Source organism: Rutilus rutilus, assembly GCF_951802725.1.
Source record: "Rutilus rutilus genome assembly, chromosome: 17".
NCBI lineage: Eukaryota > Metazoa > Chordata > Actinopteri > Cypriniformes > Leuciscidae > Rutilus > Rutilus rutilus.
Genome location: NC_140230.1, coordinates 14,155,217 through 14,166,698, shown reverse-complemented (window position 1 = coordinate 14,166,698; position 11,482 = coordinate 14,155,217). Strand labels below are relative to the sequence as shown.

The 11,482-nt window shown below is 37.0% G+C and overlaps 1 protein-coding gene across 1 annotated transcript; it reads left to right on the top strand.

Annotated features, from left to right (window-relative positions):
• On the top strand, window positions 1-10,594 carry cpvl (carboxypeptidase vitellogenic like). The gene is made up of 13 exons (XM_084385186.1): window positions 1-108; window positions 381-592; window positions 792-910; window positions 1,149-1,263; window positions 3,348-3,406; window positions 4,268-4,347; window positions 4,444-4,510; window positions 4,615-4,737; window positions 6,513-6,644; window positions 7,968-8,066; window positions 8,176-8,349; window positions 9,779-9,961; window positions 10,300-10,594. The coding sequence occupies exons 2-13, from the start codon at window positions 409-411 to the stop codon at window positions 10,402-10,404; spliced, it is 1,440 nt and encodes a 479-aa protein (XP_084241312.1). The 5' UTR covers window positions 1-108; window positions 381-408; the 3' UTR covers window positions 10,405-10,594.
• Window positions 10,595-11,482: the final 888 nt, after the last annotated feature.

The following is an 11,482-nucleotide window of genomic DNA, read 5'->3' as shown; positions in this document are numbered from 1 at the left end:
ATCACATGACACAGCGCCCATATAGTCATGTGACAACAACCTGACTTCAGTTCAGATTCATGCCGATGCAAACTGTTTTTGGATTTCTGACTGCCATTTGGACTCAAGGTAACTATTATTATTGATGATGAGGAATAGATGTATTTGAATTAACACGTATGATTTGATAGCAACTCTTAACAGCCTATCACATTTACAGTTTCTGCTGCACATTTTCTGTTATGTTCTTATGTAACTCGTGTCGCATTTGTAAGTTGATCTGACTTGAGATCTGGATTTGCTTCTCTCGTCTGATATGTTTAGACATGTAAAGACAGGGAGCAGGTAATATGATCCTTTTAATATCATGCTTGATCATTGATCCCCGTGTCATATTTCAGTGCTGTCTGCAGTTAAACTTAAACCTCTATGATGCTGAAGCAAACGCTGAGGCTGCTGTTCCTCTGGGCTTTCCTGGAGTCTGTCTGCTCCCGTGGATGTTCCTCCTTCTTCTGCCGCAAATCACGCCGTGTGAGCGGGTCACATTTTGGAGTTGACCCGGGCAAACCTCTGATGCTCACCCCCTATCTGGAGCAAGGCAAGATAGAAGAAGGTATGTGTGAAGAGATGTCAGTACAAGAAAGAGAGGAATTATTTTGATTAAAGTGTATGTGGGCCAATCTTTCATAATTTCTTATAAATAATGTCCATTTTGATATATATCATGGTGACTTGCTAACTGCTATCATTATTCACTGATCTTTCTGACCTGCATGCTAATACGAATTCATTTATGTTTTGTGAATATGCAGCCAAAAAACTTAGTTTGGTGGGACCCCTTCCTGGAGCCAATGTCAAGAGTTTCTCAGGATATCTCACTGTGAACAAGACCTACAACAGTAACCTTTTCTTCTGGTTCTTCCCTGCCCAGGTAATATAATGTTACACACTTGGTTTTGTTACACTGCATACAAACAGCACTAAAGATAAGACCGATCTGCTGACCGTCTCTTCTGCGTCAGTTGGCATCACTCGAGTCAGGTGCTTTCAGGGGTCGTTCACATTCACAACGAATTACACAGTCCACAGAATTTGTCTGATTTAGTGTGATGTTACTGTTGTTGACTCACTGCACATTCATGTATTGCTGCATGTTCTTCTCTGTTTAGGAGAGACCAGAGACGGCTCCGGTGCTGCTGTGGCTGCAGGGAGGACCTGGAGGCTCCTCTATGTTCGGCTTGTTTGTGGAGCACGGCCCATATTTTGTACATAAGAACCTCACATGTGAGTACAAACATCTCTGTTTTGTGTTCCAATATGTTGGAGCTTAATGGCATGTTGTTTCTGTCTTATGCACATTCAATTATAGATGTTCTTAGGCCATAAAGGATTGTTTTGCTTAAAGTGCCCCTGTTGTAGAGGGCTGCATTGGGATTGAGTCCCGCGGGACCCAACGCAAATCTCGCGGGAGCGGGCGGTTTGAACTTTGCTGCGGGCGGGAATGGGCGGCTAAAAAAAACACTGCGGGATCGGGAGGTAGCCTAGCGACATGATGGAGATGTCAATAATGGCGCTTTTCCACTACACAGTACCAGCTCGACTCGACTCTCCTTTGTTTGGTTTTCCACTGTGTAAAAGTTGTAACTGTACTTTTTTTCGTACCACCTCCGGCGAGGTTCTGAGCGAGCTTAGGCGATACTAAAATGTGACGTGAAAACACGGCAGACTGCTGATTGGTCAGAGAGAATCATCACGCATCATTGCACGCCCCAGACGGAGTATCCTGAATAAAAAACAGCAAAAACAAAAACAAAACCATCCAAAAACAGCATACACTCGATTTCCTTCATTGTCCTGTGTGTATGTGTCCAGAATACATGCCGGCCAGGGAAACGAAACAAACAACCCCATGAATCTCTTTAATAATAGCAATACAAATACGTATTTTTTCCTGCGGGACGGGAGAAGACACAAAATCAATGCATCTCTATTATTGTGCGGGAATAAATTCTCAGAGTTTTGCGGGTGCGGGCGGGAGTGGACATACATATTGCGGGAGCGGGCGGGAGTGTAACACATACGTTGCGGGAGCGGGCGGTAATGGTCAGACATTCGGCGGGCGCGGGCGGGAGCGGGATGAAGAAAACAGTCCCGTGCAGGGCTCTACCCTGTTGTGCTATTTTAAAGGTTTAAAACATGTTAACTTTCTCATAATATACATTACAGCATCGCCTCTTTTCTCACAGTGTCTCCTTTCCGAGAGCATTCTCTGCTCTGATTGGTCAGACGGCCCAGTCTGTTGTAATTGGTCTACCGCTTACAGTGTGTGTTGGGAATGAAACGTTAATTACCATATCTGAATTTCAGCTCCGGAGGTTTCCTCAGCACTATGAACAGTATGCTATGAACTATGAACCGTAACGATGTTGTCCATTTTACTGTACCGGATTTGCTAACAGTTACTTCTTGACATGTCGACAACACGAAACGAACTCTTCCAGGCCTCAGCTACAACTACAGTGTTTGAGGGCGGGTCAGAGTGGATGTTGTTCACAGGCAGTCAATGAAGACCATAGGCTTGCATTATGCAAATGTGTTACAAAGGAAGTAAGGCTGGAATTGCTGACGACTCATTTCAGGCAGTTCAGAATCAGTTCTTTCTTTTGGGTGACTCCATTAACTCCATTTATCTTGCACTTTGACCTTTGATACTTTGCAGACCTTTTACATTCACAAACCCCTATATAACTCACTAGATGAAATGTAATATAACAAAAAAGCATTATAGGGGCACTTTAAAGCTACACTGACTGTGTAATATTTTAAGTTGATTTTTAGCAAAAAACACTGTTCTTTCAAAATTATACGTTCTCATTAATGAGTAATCACTTCAACCAACTAATTAAGTATTCTCGTAAGTGTATAATCTGCCATTTAGAATACATACGAGCGAGTCGCTCGAATGGCGGAAGCCATGTTGCGCATCCATCTTGAAAATACATTAGCCAAAGAGGGACATACCTGGAAATTCAAGCTTCGCCTTTCGCGTTTTTACACTCAGTGGCACCGAGACGAATGCGAGAGGGAGATTACTCGCGACTGCCGGCAGATTTTAAATAATACGGCCACTGTAGGACTTAAAACACCCTTGGAATGGGAGGGGCTAGAAAGTAATATTCAGTTGCTTGTCATATACAATTTCACCGCTAGATGGGAGTAAATCCTACAGCTTTAATAGCTTTAGGCAGCTTTAGTAGCTTTAATAAAGAAACCCTGTTCTTTTTATGTTTTATAATCACTTCTGATTTCGATATATTAAATTTCCTTCTAAAGATTGCATGGTCTGACCCTTTACTGTCTTTCTGCAGTGGGTTATAGAGATTTCCCCTGGACATCACGGTACTCGGTTCTCTACATCGACAACCCGGTGAGTTCAGTGTATTCATTATATTAGACTCAAATAGATATGTCAAATTAGGGCTGTCACAGTTAACATGTTCACACGTTTTATAATATATATATATATATATATATATATATATATATATATATATATATATATATATAGAAAACGTGTGAACATGTTAACTGTGACAGCCCTAATTTGACATATCTATTTGAGTATATAATATAATATATTTTTTATTCTATTTATGCATTTATAAGTGTTTTATTCTGTTCTCTGTTATTTTTATGAAAGATCTCTCTCTCTCTATCTCTCTCTCTCTCTCTCTCTCTCTCTCTCTCTCTCTCTTTCTCTTTCTCTCTCTCTCTCTCTCTCTCTCTCTCTCTCTCTCTCTCTCTCTCTCTCTCTCTCTCTCTCTCTCTCTCTCTCTCTCTCTCTCTCTCTCTCTCTCTCTCTCTCTCTCTCTCTCTCTCTCTCTATATATATATATATATATATATATATATATATATATATATATATATATATATATATATATATATATATATATATATATATATATATATATATATATATATATATATATCTCTATCTCTATAGAGAGAGATATATAAAAAAAAAAAATCTGAAAGTGAGATGATTAAAGAGCATTCATGCATAAATCTGTCTTTATATAGGATACACGTTCTGTCTTGAGTGTCATCCACACAGAATCTAATTATTGCACACAATTTGTTCTTTAAGACGGAACTGATTAAACATTTTATTGACAGCCCTCCTGCAAATATACTGCAAATATACTCATACAGTACATGTGACCAGTGTCTTTAGGTTTCAGTTAAATTATTGATCTGAAATGCTTGTTTGTGGTTGATTTCTCAGGTTGGGACAGGATGGAGTTTCACTGAGGACGACCGAGGATTTGCCCAAAACCAGGATGATGTGGGCAGAGACTTGTACAGGTACAATGGCAAAAAAAATTACTGTATATCTAAGACAATGTGAGATGCATGTGATATATATTACAGGTTTTTTTTTGTTTGTTTTTTTCTCCTCAGTGCCCTGACTCAATTCTTCCAGATATTCAGTGAGTTCCAGTCTAATCCGTTCTATGCTACAGGCGAGGTGAGGAAAAGGACCTCATTTTGGATTGTAACAATTAGAATCATACTCTCTTATACAGTCAAAACAGTGTGTTGTTTACATTATTTAACATTTTAAACCCATAGTCATATGCAGGAAAGTATGTTCCAGCGATTGGCTACTACATCCACAAGAACAATCCTTCCGCCAAAGTGCAGATCAACTTCAAAGGAGTGGCCATTGGAGATGGTCTGTGTGACCCTGAGCTGGTAAATGAAAAGGATATTTCCTTAAAAACACATCACATTCCTGATAATTATGATGTACAGAATAACTATTGCACTGAACTTGCTCTAAAGGCATTATAAACATAACAGTAGCCACGTACACGCTGTAAAGTTCCAGTAGTGACAACCGCATTTAAATGTAGGAGTGTGTACCCTAAATTATCGATCCATGTGTGTATGGGACACGACTCGCTCCCAAAATTGTGATGATTGGAAGGTTGCTTTGCATAGCGCTCTCTTGAAGTGATGCCATGTCCTCTTATTGTAAGCGTTTTAGGGCTCATAAAGCAATGAAGCTTATAGAGTTCACATATGGGCAAATGCGGGTCATGAAATTTTTGTCTTTTTTTATATATATATATATATATATATATATATATATATATGCAGTTGTCACTACTAGTATTTTTTTTTGGCGGCCTGTTTTAATTTTAGTTTGTTTTAGTCTAGTCTTTGTGTCAAGCTGTAATTTTAGTTTTTATTAGTTTTAGTCACGTTCATACTCTTTTTAGTCTAGTCAACTAAAAGTCTGAGCATTTTAGTCTTATTTTAGTCAGAATTATCCACAGTGAAATCTGATGACATTTAGTCTAGTTTTAGTCAATGACAATTGTATTTTAGTCTCTTTTTAGTAATGCAATTCTATTTAACCCAGTCAATGTAGTATTTCAAACAAGGTTATCTTATTATATTTAGGGCTGTGACGGTGGTAATGGACCAACTACCGGTGGTGGTTGGGGGGTTGTTTTGAAAGCAATTCCATCAAACAAACAACACACATTTTTATAGTGGGGGTTCAATCTTCAGCTGGCTGGCAGGAGCCGCCACTGGCATGTCATGTCACCTGTCAGTGGCTGGTTGGCAGCTGCCAGTCTGATTCTGTCATATCACGTGACCTGTCAGTGGCTGGCTAGTTGTTTGGCAGTCTGCCTTTGGCAAGTTTCAGAAACCATTGATTTTTGGCAGTTTTTGTGTTCCTCCCTTTTCTAGCTCATTTATTATGCATCTGTTGATATGATTATGTTCTTTTTTATGATTGATGTTTTAGAGAATTTTATCTCAATTAAACCAGTCAAATGGCCGTGATCAGACTGGTTGCTTACTAACGCTTTGCTGGGCGCTCAATCCAGTCAGCCGCGGCTGAACTGCAAGTATAACGCGCTATACTGCGTATACACGTTGCCTGGCACTCTTGCTGTAAGGAAATACATTTTCTTTTTATGAATGTAATCTCATGCATCTATTATTTAGTATTATTGATGTTTTAGAGAATTCTATCCCAATTAAACCAGTTAAACCAGCCTAACAGTTAACGTTAACCTCTTCTGAAAACGGGTGAGATGCTAACGGACTTTTTCGAAGACACAACTATTTGTAAATATTCAACAGATGTGTGCCAATAACACGTAAGAAAATTGTCAGGAAATACTAATACTATATATACTAAATAATATATAGTGTGTATTATTTGTGTGATTTTAGAGACTAAACTCACCTGAAAGCAGTGAAAACAACAGCGAGAGAGGGTGTTTGCTGCTTGTCAGTTGTGTTTGGTGTGCCGTTTCCATGGCAACTCTAGTCACTACCTGAATTTTTAAGTTGGAGAACTGACAAACAAAATGAACTGCAGTGTGTACTTGACTTTCGGTAAAGCTGCTTTGAAACAATGTGTATTGTGAAATATGCTATACAGATGAATTTGACTTTGACTGTTGTTCATGTGCAGACTTTAATCTCGTCGATCCTCTCTGTCTCAGATGCTGGGAGGCTATTCAGATTTCCTCTATCAGACGGGTCTCGTGGATGAACTGCAGAGGCAGCATGTGAAGATGCAGACGGATGCAGGAGTCAAACTCATCCAGGAGCAGAGATGGGTGGAGGCCTTTGAGGTGAGAGGCAGCGTTCAGGATGTGACCGAAATCGTATTTCACGATATGAGAAATTTTATTTCACTATAACAGTATAAATCTAAAATATTAAGAATAAGCATTTATTTAACATATAGTAAGAAATGCTACAGAAATTGAATAATCAAGTGTAAAAAATAAAACACTGCACAGTCTTCACAGTATGAATTAAATCTTATTCAGCCAAGAGCAGTGAGTGATTTTTCTCTTTCTTTTGATGTTTGATTAACATTAAAGAACCAAGAAATCAAAGTTGACCATTATATATATATATATATATATATATATATATATATATATATATATATATATATATATATATATATGCGCCCTCGTAATCTTTAATCAAAATAACTTGCTATGACGTCTCTACTCTGATGACGTGTTTACTTGTGTGAGGGGCGGGACAACCTGTCACTCACATGACATCACAGCAATAGCAAACCATCCAATCAAATCATATGGTTTTCACCCTACTGGGTTTAAGTGAATGATCCATACAATGGCCATTTTGACATAATTCTGTGTTTATTTGAGCATTCAAGTGCAATAAGCTGCGAAAGAGAGTTGAAATCGGGATTGCATGCTGTCTGAGAGAAGCTGCTTCGGGTGTGTGACAGTCAGCGACTAATGCATTGAGTTAGTTTTTCAGGGCTTATTGCACTTAAAGGAAATAGTTCACTTAAAAATGTATATTCTGTTGTCATTTACTCACCCTCAAGTTGTTTCAAACCTGTATGAATTTCCTTCTTCTGCTGAACACAAAAGATATTTTGAAAAATTTCTGTAACCAAACAGGTGATGGACCTGTGATTTGTATTATAATTTTTTTTTATGAATAAAATAGTAAACTGTATATCAAACTAATCATAACTCTAACATCTAACCTTACTTCTCCTTTAGGCCTAACATTCTACCACTTGAACAAAATGTACTCTGAAGTTTGTGTCTCAACCAGTGGAAAATTCTGAGATCCTGACTAGACAAGATCAAAAATATAATATTTTTAAGTGACCTATTCCTTAAATACTTTTTAACGTCATGCACTTTCCACTATTTATTTTATCATTCATGCAAGTTTCTTTATCACTATACAGTGTCAATAACTTTAAGTAGTACTGGGATACGCTGATCATTTATGTGCCACGATATAAACAATATATCAAAATCTCTAATGATAGACACTTTAAATCCTCTCCACGATATATTTTGTCATACCGCCCAGCCCTATTCAGGACATACTGAATCTGTGGCGCTGGGGCTTCTTAATTCATCAGTTCTGAAAGCATCTCGTCTGTCCTCCAGGTGTTTGACAGCTTACTGAATGGTGATCTTGTTCCTTATCCCTCATACTTCCAAAACGTCACTGGCTGCACCAACTACTACAACTACATGCAGTGTCAGGTACCAGCATATTTTATTACAAGCAAACGGCGGGAATTGGGTGGTCTGGATTTGAATGGCTAGTTGATGTCTCATTCTGTGTTTTTTCTTGTTTTTCTTGTCCAAATAGGAACCTCCAGATCAGGAGTATTTTTCTGCATTTGTGACTCTACCAGATGTTCGACGTTCCATCCACGTCGGGAATCTTACGTTTAATGACGGCTCAGATGTTGAGAAGCACCTGCTTCAGGATGTCATGAAGTCCATCAAGCCGTGGTTGGGCGTCCTCATGGACAACTATAGAGTGAGGAAACTATTTGGTTTGGGAGTTTTATATTGACCTTTAGATAATTTCTTTTTTTTAAAGTCTATTAAAAAAAGTTTGCATATGCATTTTTTTTTGTTGAATATCATATTTGATACATTAGGCTTTTATATCTCATAGTATGATATAGGATGTGAAGATCAAAGTTATTTGGTGGCCCACAATTAGGTGAAATATACTAGCAATATAAAAATTAGTCTTGCTTTTACTACAGTAGTCAACATTTGAAGTGGATCAAAAAAAGTGAATCAAAGTTGTCCAAAGACAAGAATGGGTATTCTTCAAAATTCATGTATAACTTTGAAAGGTTTTGATCCACTTCAAATGTTGACTACTGTATGTATAAATCAGTAAAGGTTTCACATGGTTTGGCACACCATGTTTACAAACTGTTCTCAGGCCCAGAATGGAACGGTAAAGCAATGAGAACAAGCGGCTAATGATTCTAATGACCTTTTACTTAAAAAGTATGAACTATCAATCAGATGACAGCAGGCATGCAGAAGATAGTGTACAACAGGCTTTTTAGCCAAGTTTTGATCATGTAGATCATTTAGAGGACTTCAAAATGTGCGTATCAAATATGATACAGTAGGCTTTATAGGGTAAATAGATACAGTATATAATATTTGAAATGTGCCATTTCAAAAGGTTGATTTTAGGTTTTAGTGTTATGTTTTTTTAATTGTTAAATGGATAATTAATCTGTTTATATTTAGATACAATTATATAGAATTTTGGTAACACTTTAGTTTAGGGTCCAATTCTCACTATTAACTAGTTGGTTAATAGTATGCATATTACTAGGATATTGGCTGTTTATTAGTACTTACAAAGCACATATTAATGCCTTTTTCTGCATGACCATATTTTACATCCACTAATCCTACCCAGTACCTAAACTTAACAACTACCCTACTATCATAGTCATAGTTCATAGCTAGTTAATAGTGAGAATTGGACCCTAATCTAAAGTGTGACCAGCATTTTAATATCGACTGTAACATGAGTATAACAAGATTATCGTTATTAGCCAGATTTTTTTTATATTAGTGCATGCCTACATAGTTTGAAGTATTTCACAAGGGAATCATTTGTTGAAGTGGATTTAATATTTGGAATTATAAAACACTATTATGATCCAACTGCCTGTGTAAAGTTGGTAAGTGTTTTGCCCTGTGTTTGGTTAATTGAATTACTTGTATTGTTAATGTAGTGTCCCTTGATATCAAATTTATTAGACCCCATATCTGTAAAAAGGACAAGCTCTTAGATGCACCCTGTCGATATCATACTTGTCAAATCATTTTGTGGGTTTAAGTAGCATTGGGGTCTTCACATGTCTTCCTTTTCCAGAGTAATTCCCACTTTAGATTGAACTGTGGGACTGATTTGTTTGTGTACTCAGGTGTTGATCTATAGTGGACAGCTTGATGTCATCGTTGCGGCCCCTCTGACTGAGCTCTTCCTGCCCACCGTGAGCTGGTCTGGAGCGGACGAGTACAAAAAAACTATGCGCTTCCCCTGGAAGGTCCAGCCCAGTGATACTGAAGTGGCAGGTTACGTACGACAAGTGAATGAGTTCTTTCAGGTGAGGTTTTGCAGTATTGCTAGATCAATATAACATAATATAATTGGCTGATTCATTTTGAAATGATTGGCATCGGCTGACAGCCGATCTGTCAAAATCTGCTTACAGCTTTGGTAGATAATATACAAATGTACAGTATATTGGTTTTAAATATTGTGTAAAATATGTGCTGTTCAATTCGGCATATTATTATTTTAATAAATATTACTTTCTATAATTAAATTATATTACTGTAATTATTTGGCATCAATTAATGTTGTAGAAATACATGAATGTATTTCAGAAATACAATAGAAAGCTGACTGATAGTGAATTCCTCTCTGTTTTCTTCTCTTCAGGTAATTGTCAGGGGAGGCGGGCACATTTTGCCTTATGACCAACCAGAGAGATCATTTGTCATGATTGACAGATTCCTTTCTACAGACGGATTCTCATCACATTGATACACTAAGAGCAACTAGAATGTAAATTGTTCACTGAATGAATCCATGTTCAGTAGTGTAATTTTAATGCAATCGTTTGTGTGCTATAAGGAAGAAAGGGTTCGGGGTTATATTTTTATTTGTGTGTAAAGTGTATGGTTTTATTGTACATGGTCATGTTTTGATTAAAGTATGATTTGAGTATAGTGTACTACTTTTTGTCTTGTCTTTTTGAACCAAATGGATGATTTTATCTATTCTGTGTGATCAGTACTTTCAGTTGATGTTATCTAGCTATACTTTTCTGATGCTTCATGTTCAAATTCGTCATCCATCATATTTGCATTACTAGTAAAATAATAATAATAATAATGGTGAGACTATTTCAGTAGCTTTATTGTAATGTACTGTAGAACAAGAGCCGTATGCGCTTCAGTGCACACAGGAGAAAGGGCTGTAAAAACAAATATTACATCACAATAAGTGTAATTGTGAATGTCAAAACATTTGGTAACTAAATAGAATTTTATGAAGTTTAGTGACAACATGTTACAATGTTTACATTGTACAATGACTGGTAGGATACAGTTTTTATTATTGCTTGACAAAAATTTCAAGATTTCAATTCCATTCTTGTGATTTGATTCCGATTTTGATTCAATATTGACTAATTTGGATACATGTTTATTTTAAATTATTATTTTTTTTAATAATCTCACCTAATGTAAACATAGAGGGCCCAATCTGCTGGTATTATTAAAGGTTAAAAATAACAAATTAAATATAATGCAGTTTTTGTTATAATAACAATTACTTAATGGCATAAGTAAAAATATAATAAATATGTAATATAGTGCTCAGCAAAATCTCCTCTCAAGCTATTTTTTCTATTCAACATGCTATGGTCATTAAATGGCTTTCCTGAGGTAAATGTAACGTTATGTGACATAATTGTTCTCCTGATGTTATATATTGACCTCTTTCAGTGGTTGAAAAACACTAATTGGTCGATATTATGTATACTTTCGGTAAGTTGTACTGCATCTTGATCGGTACAACAGATGATCGGTTCACGTGCACTTGAACTGAGGCCCTCAGT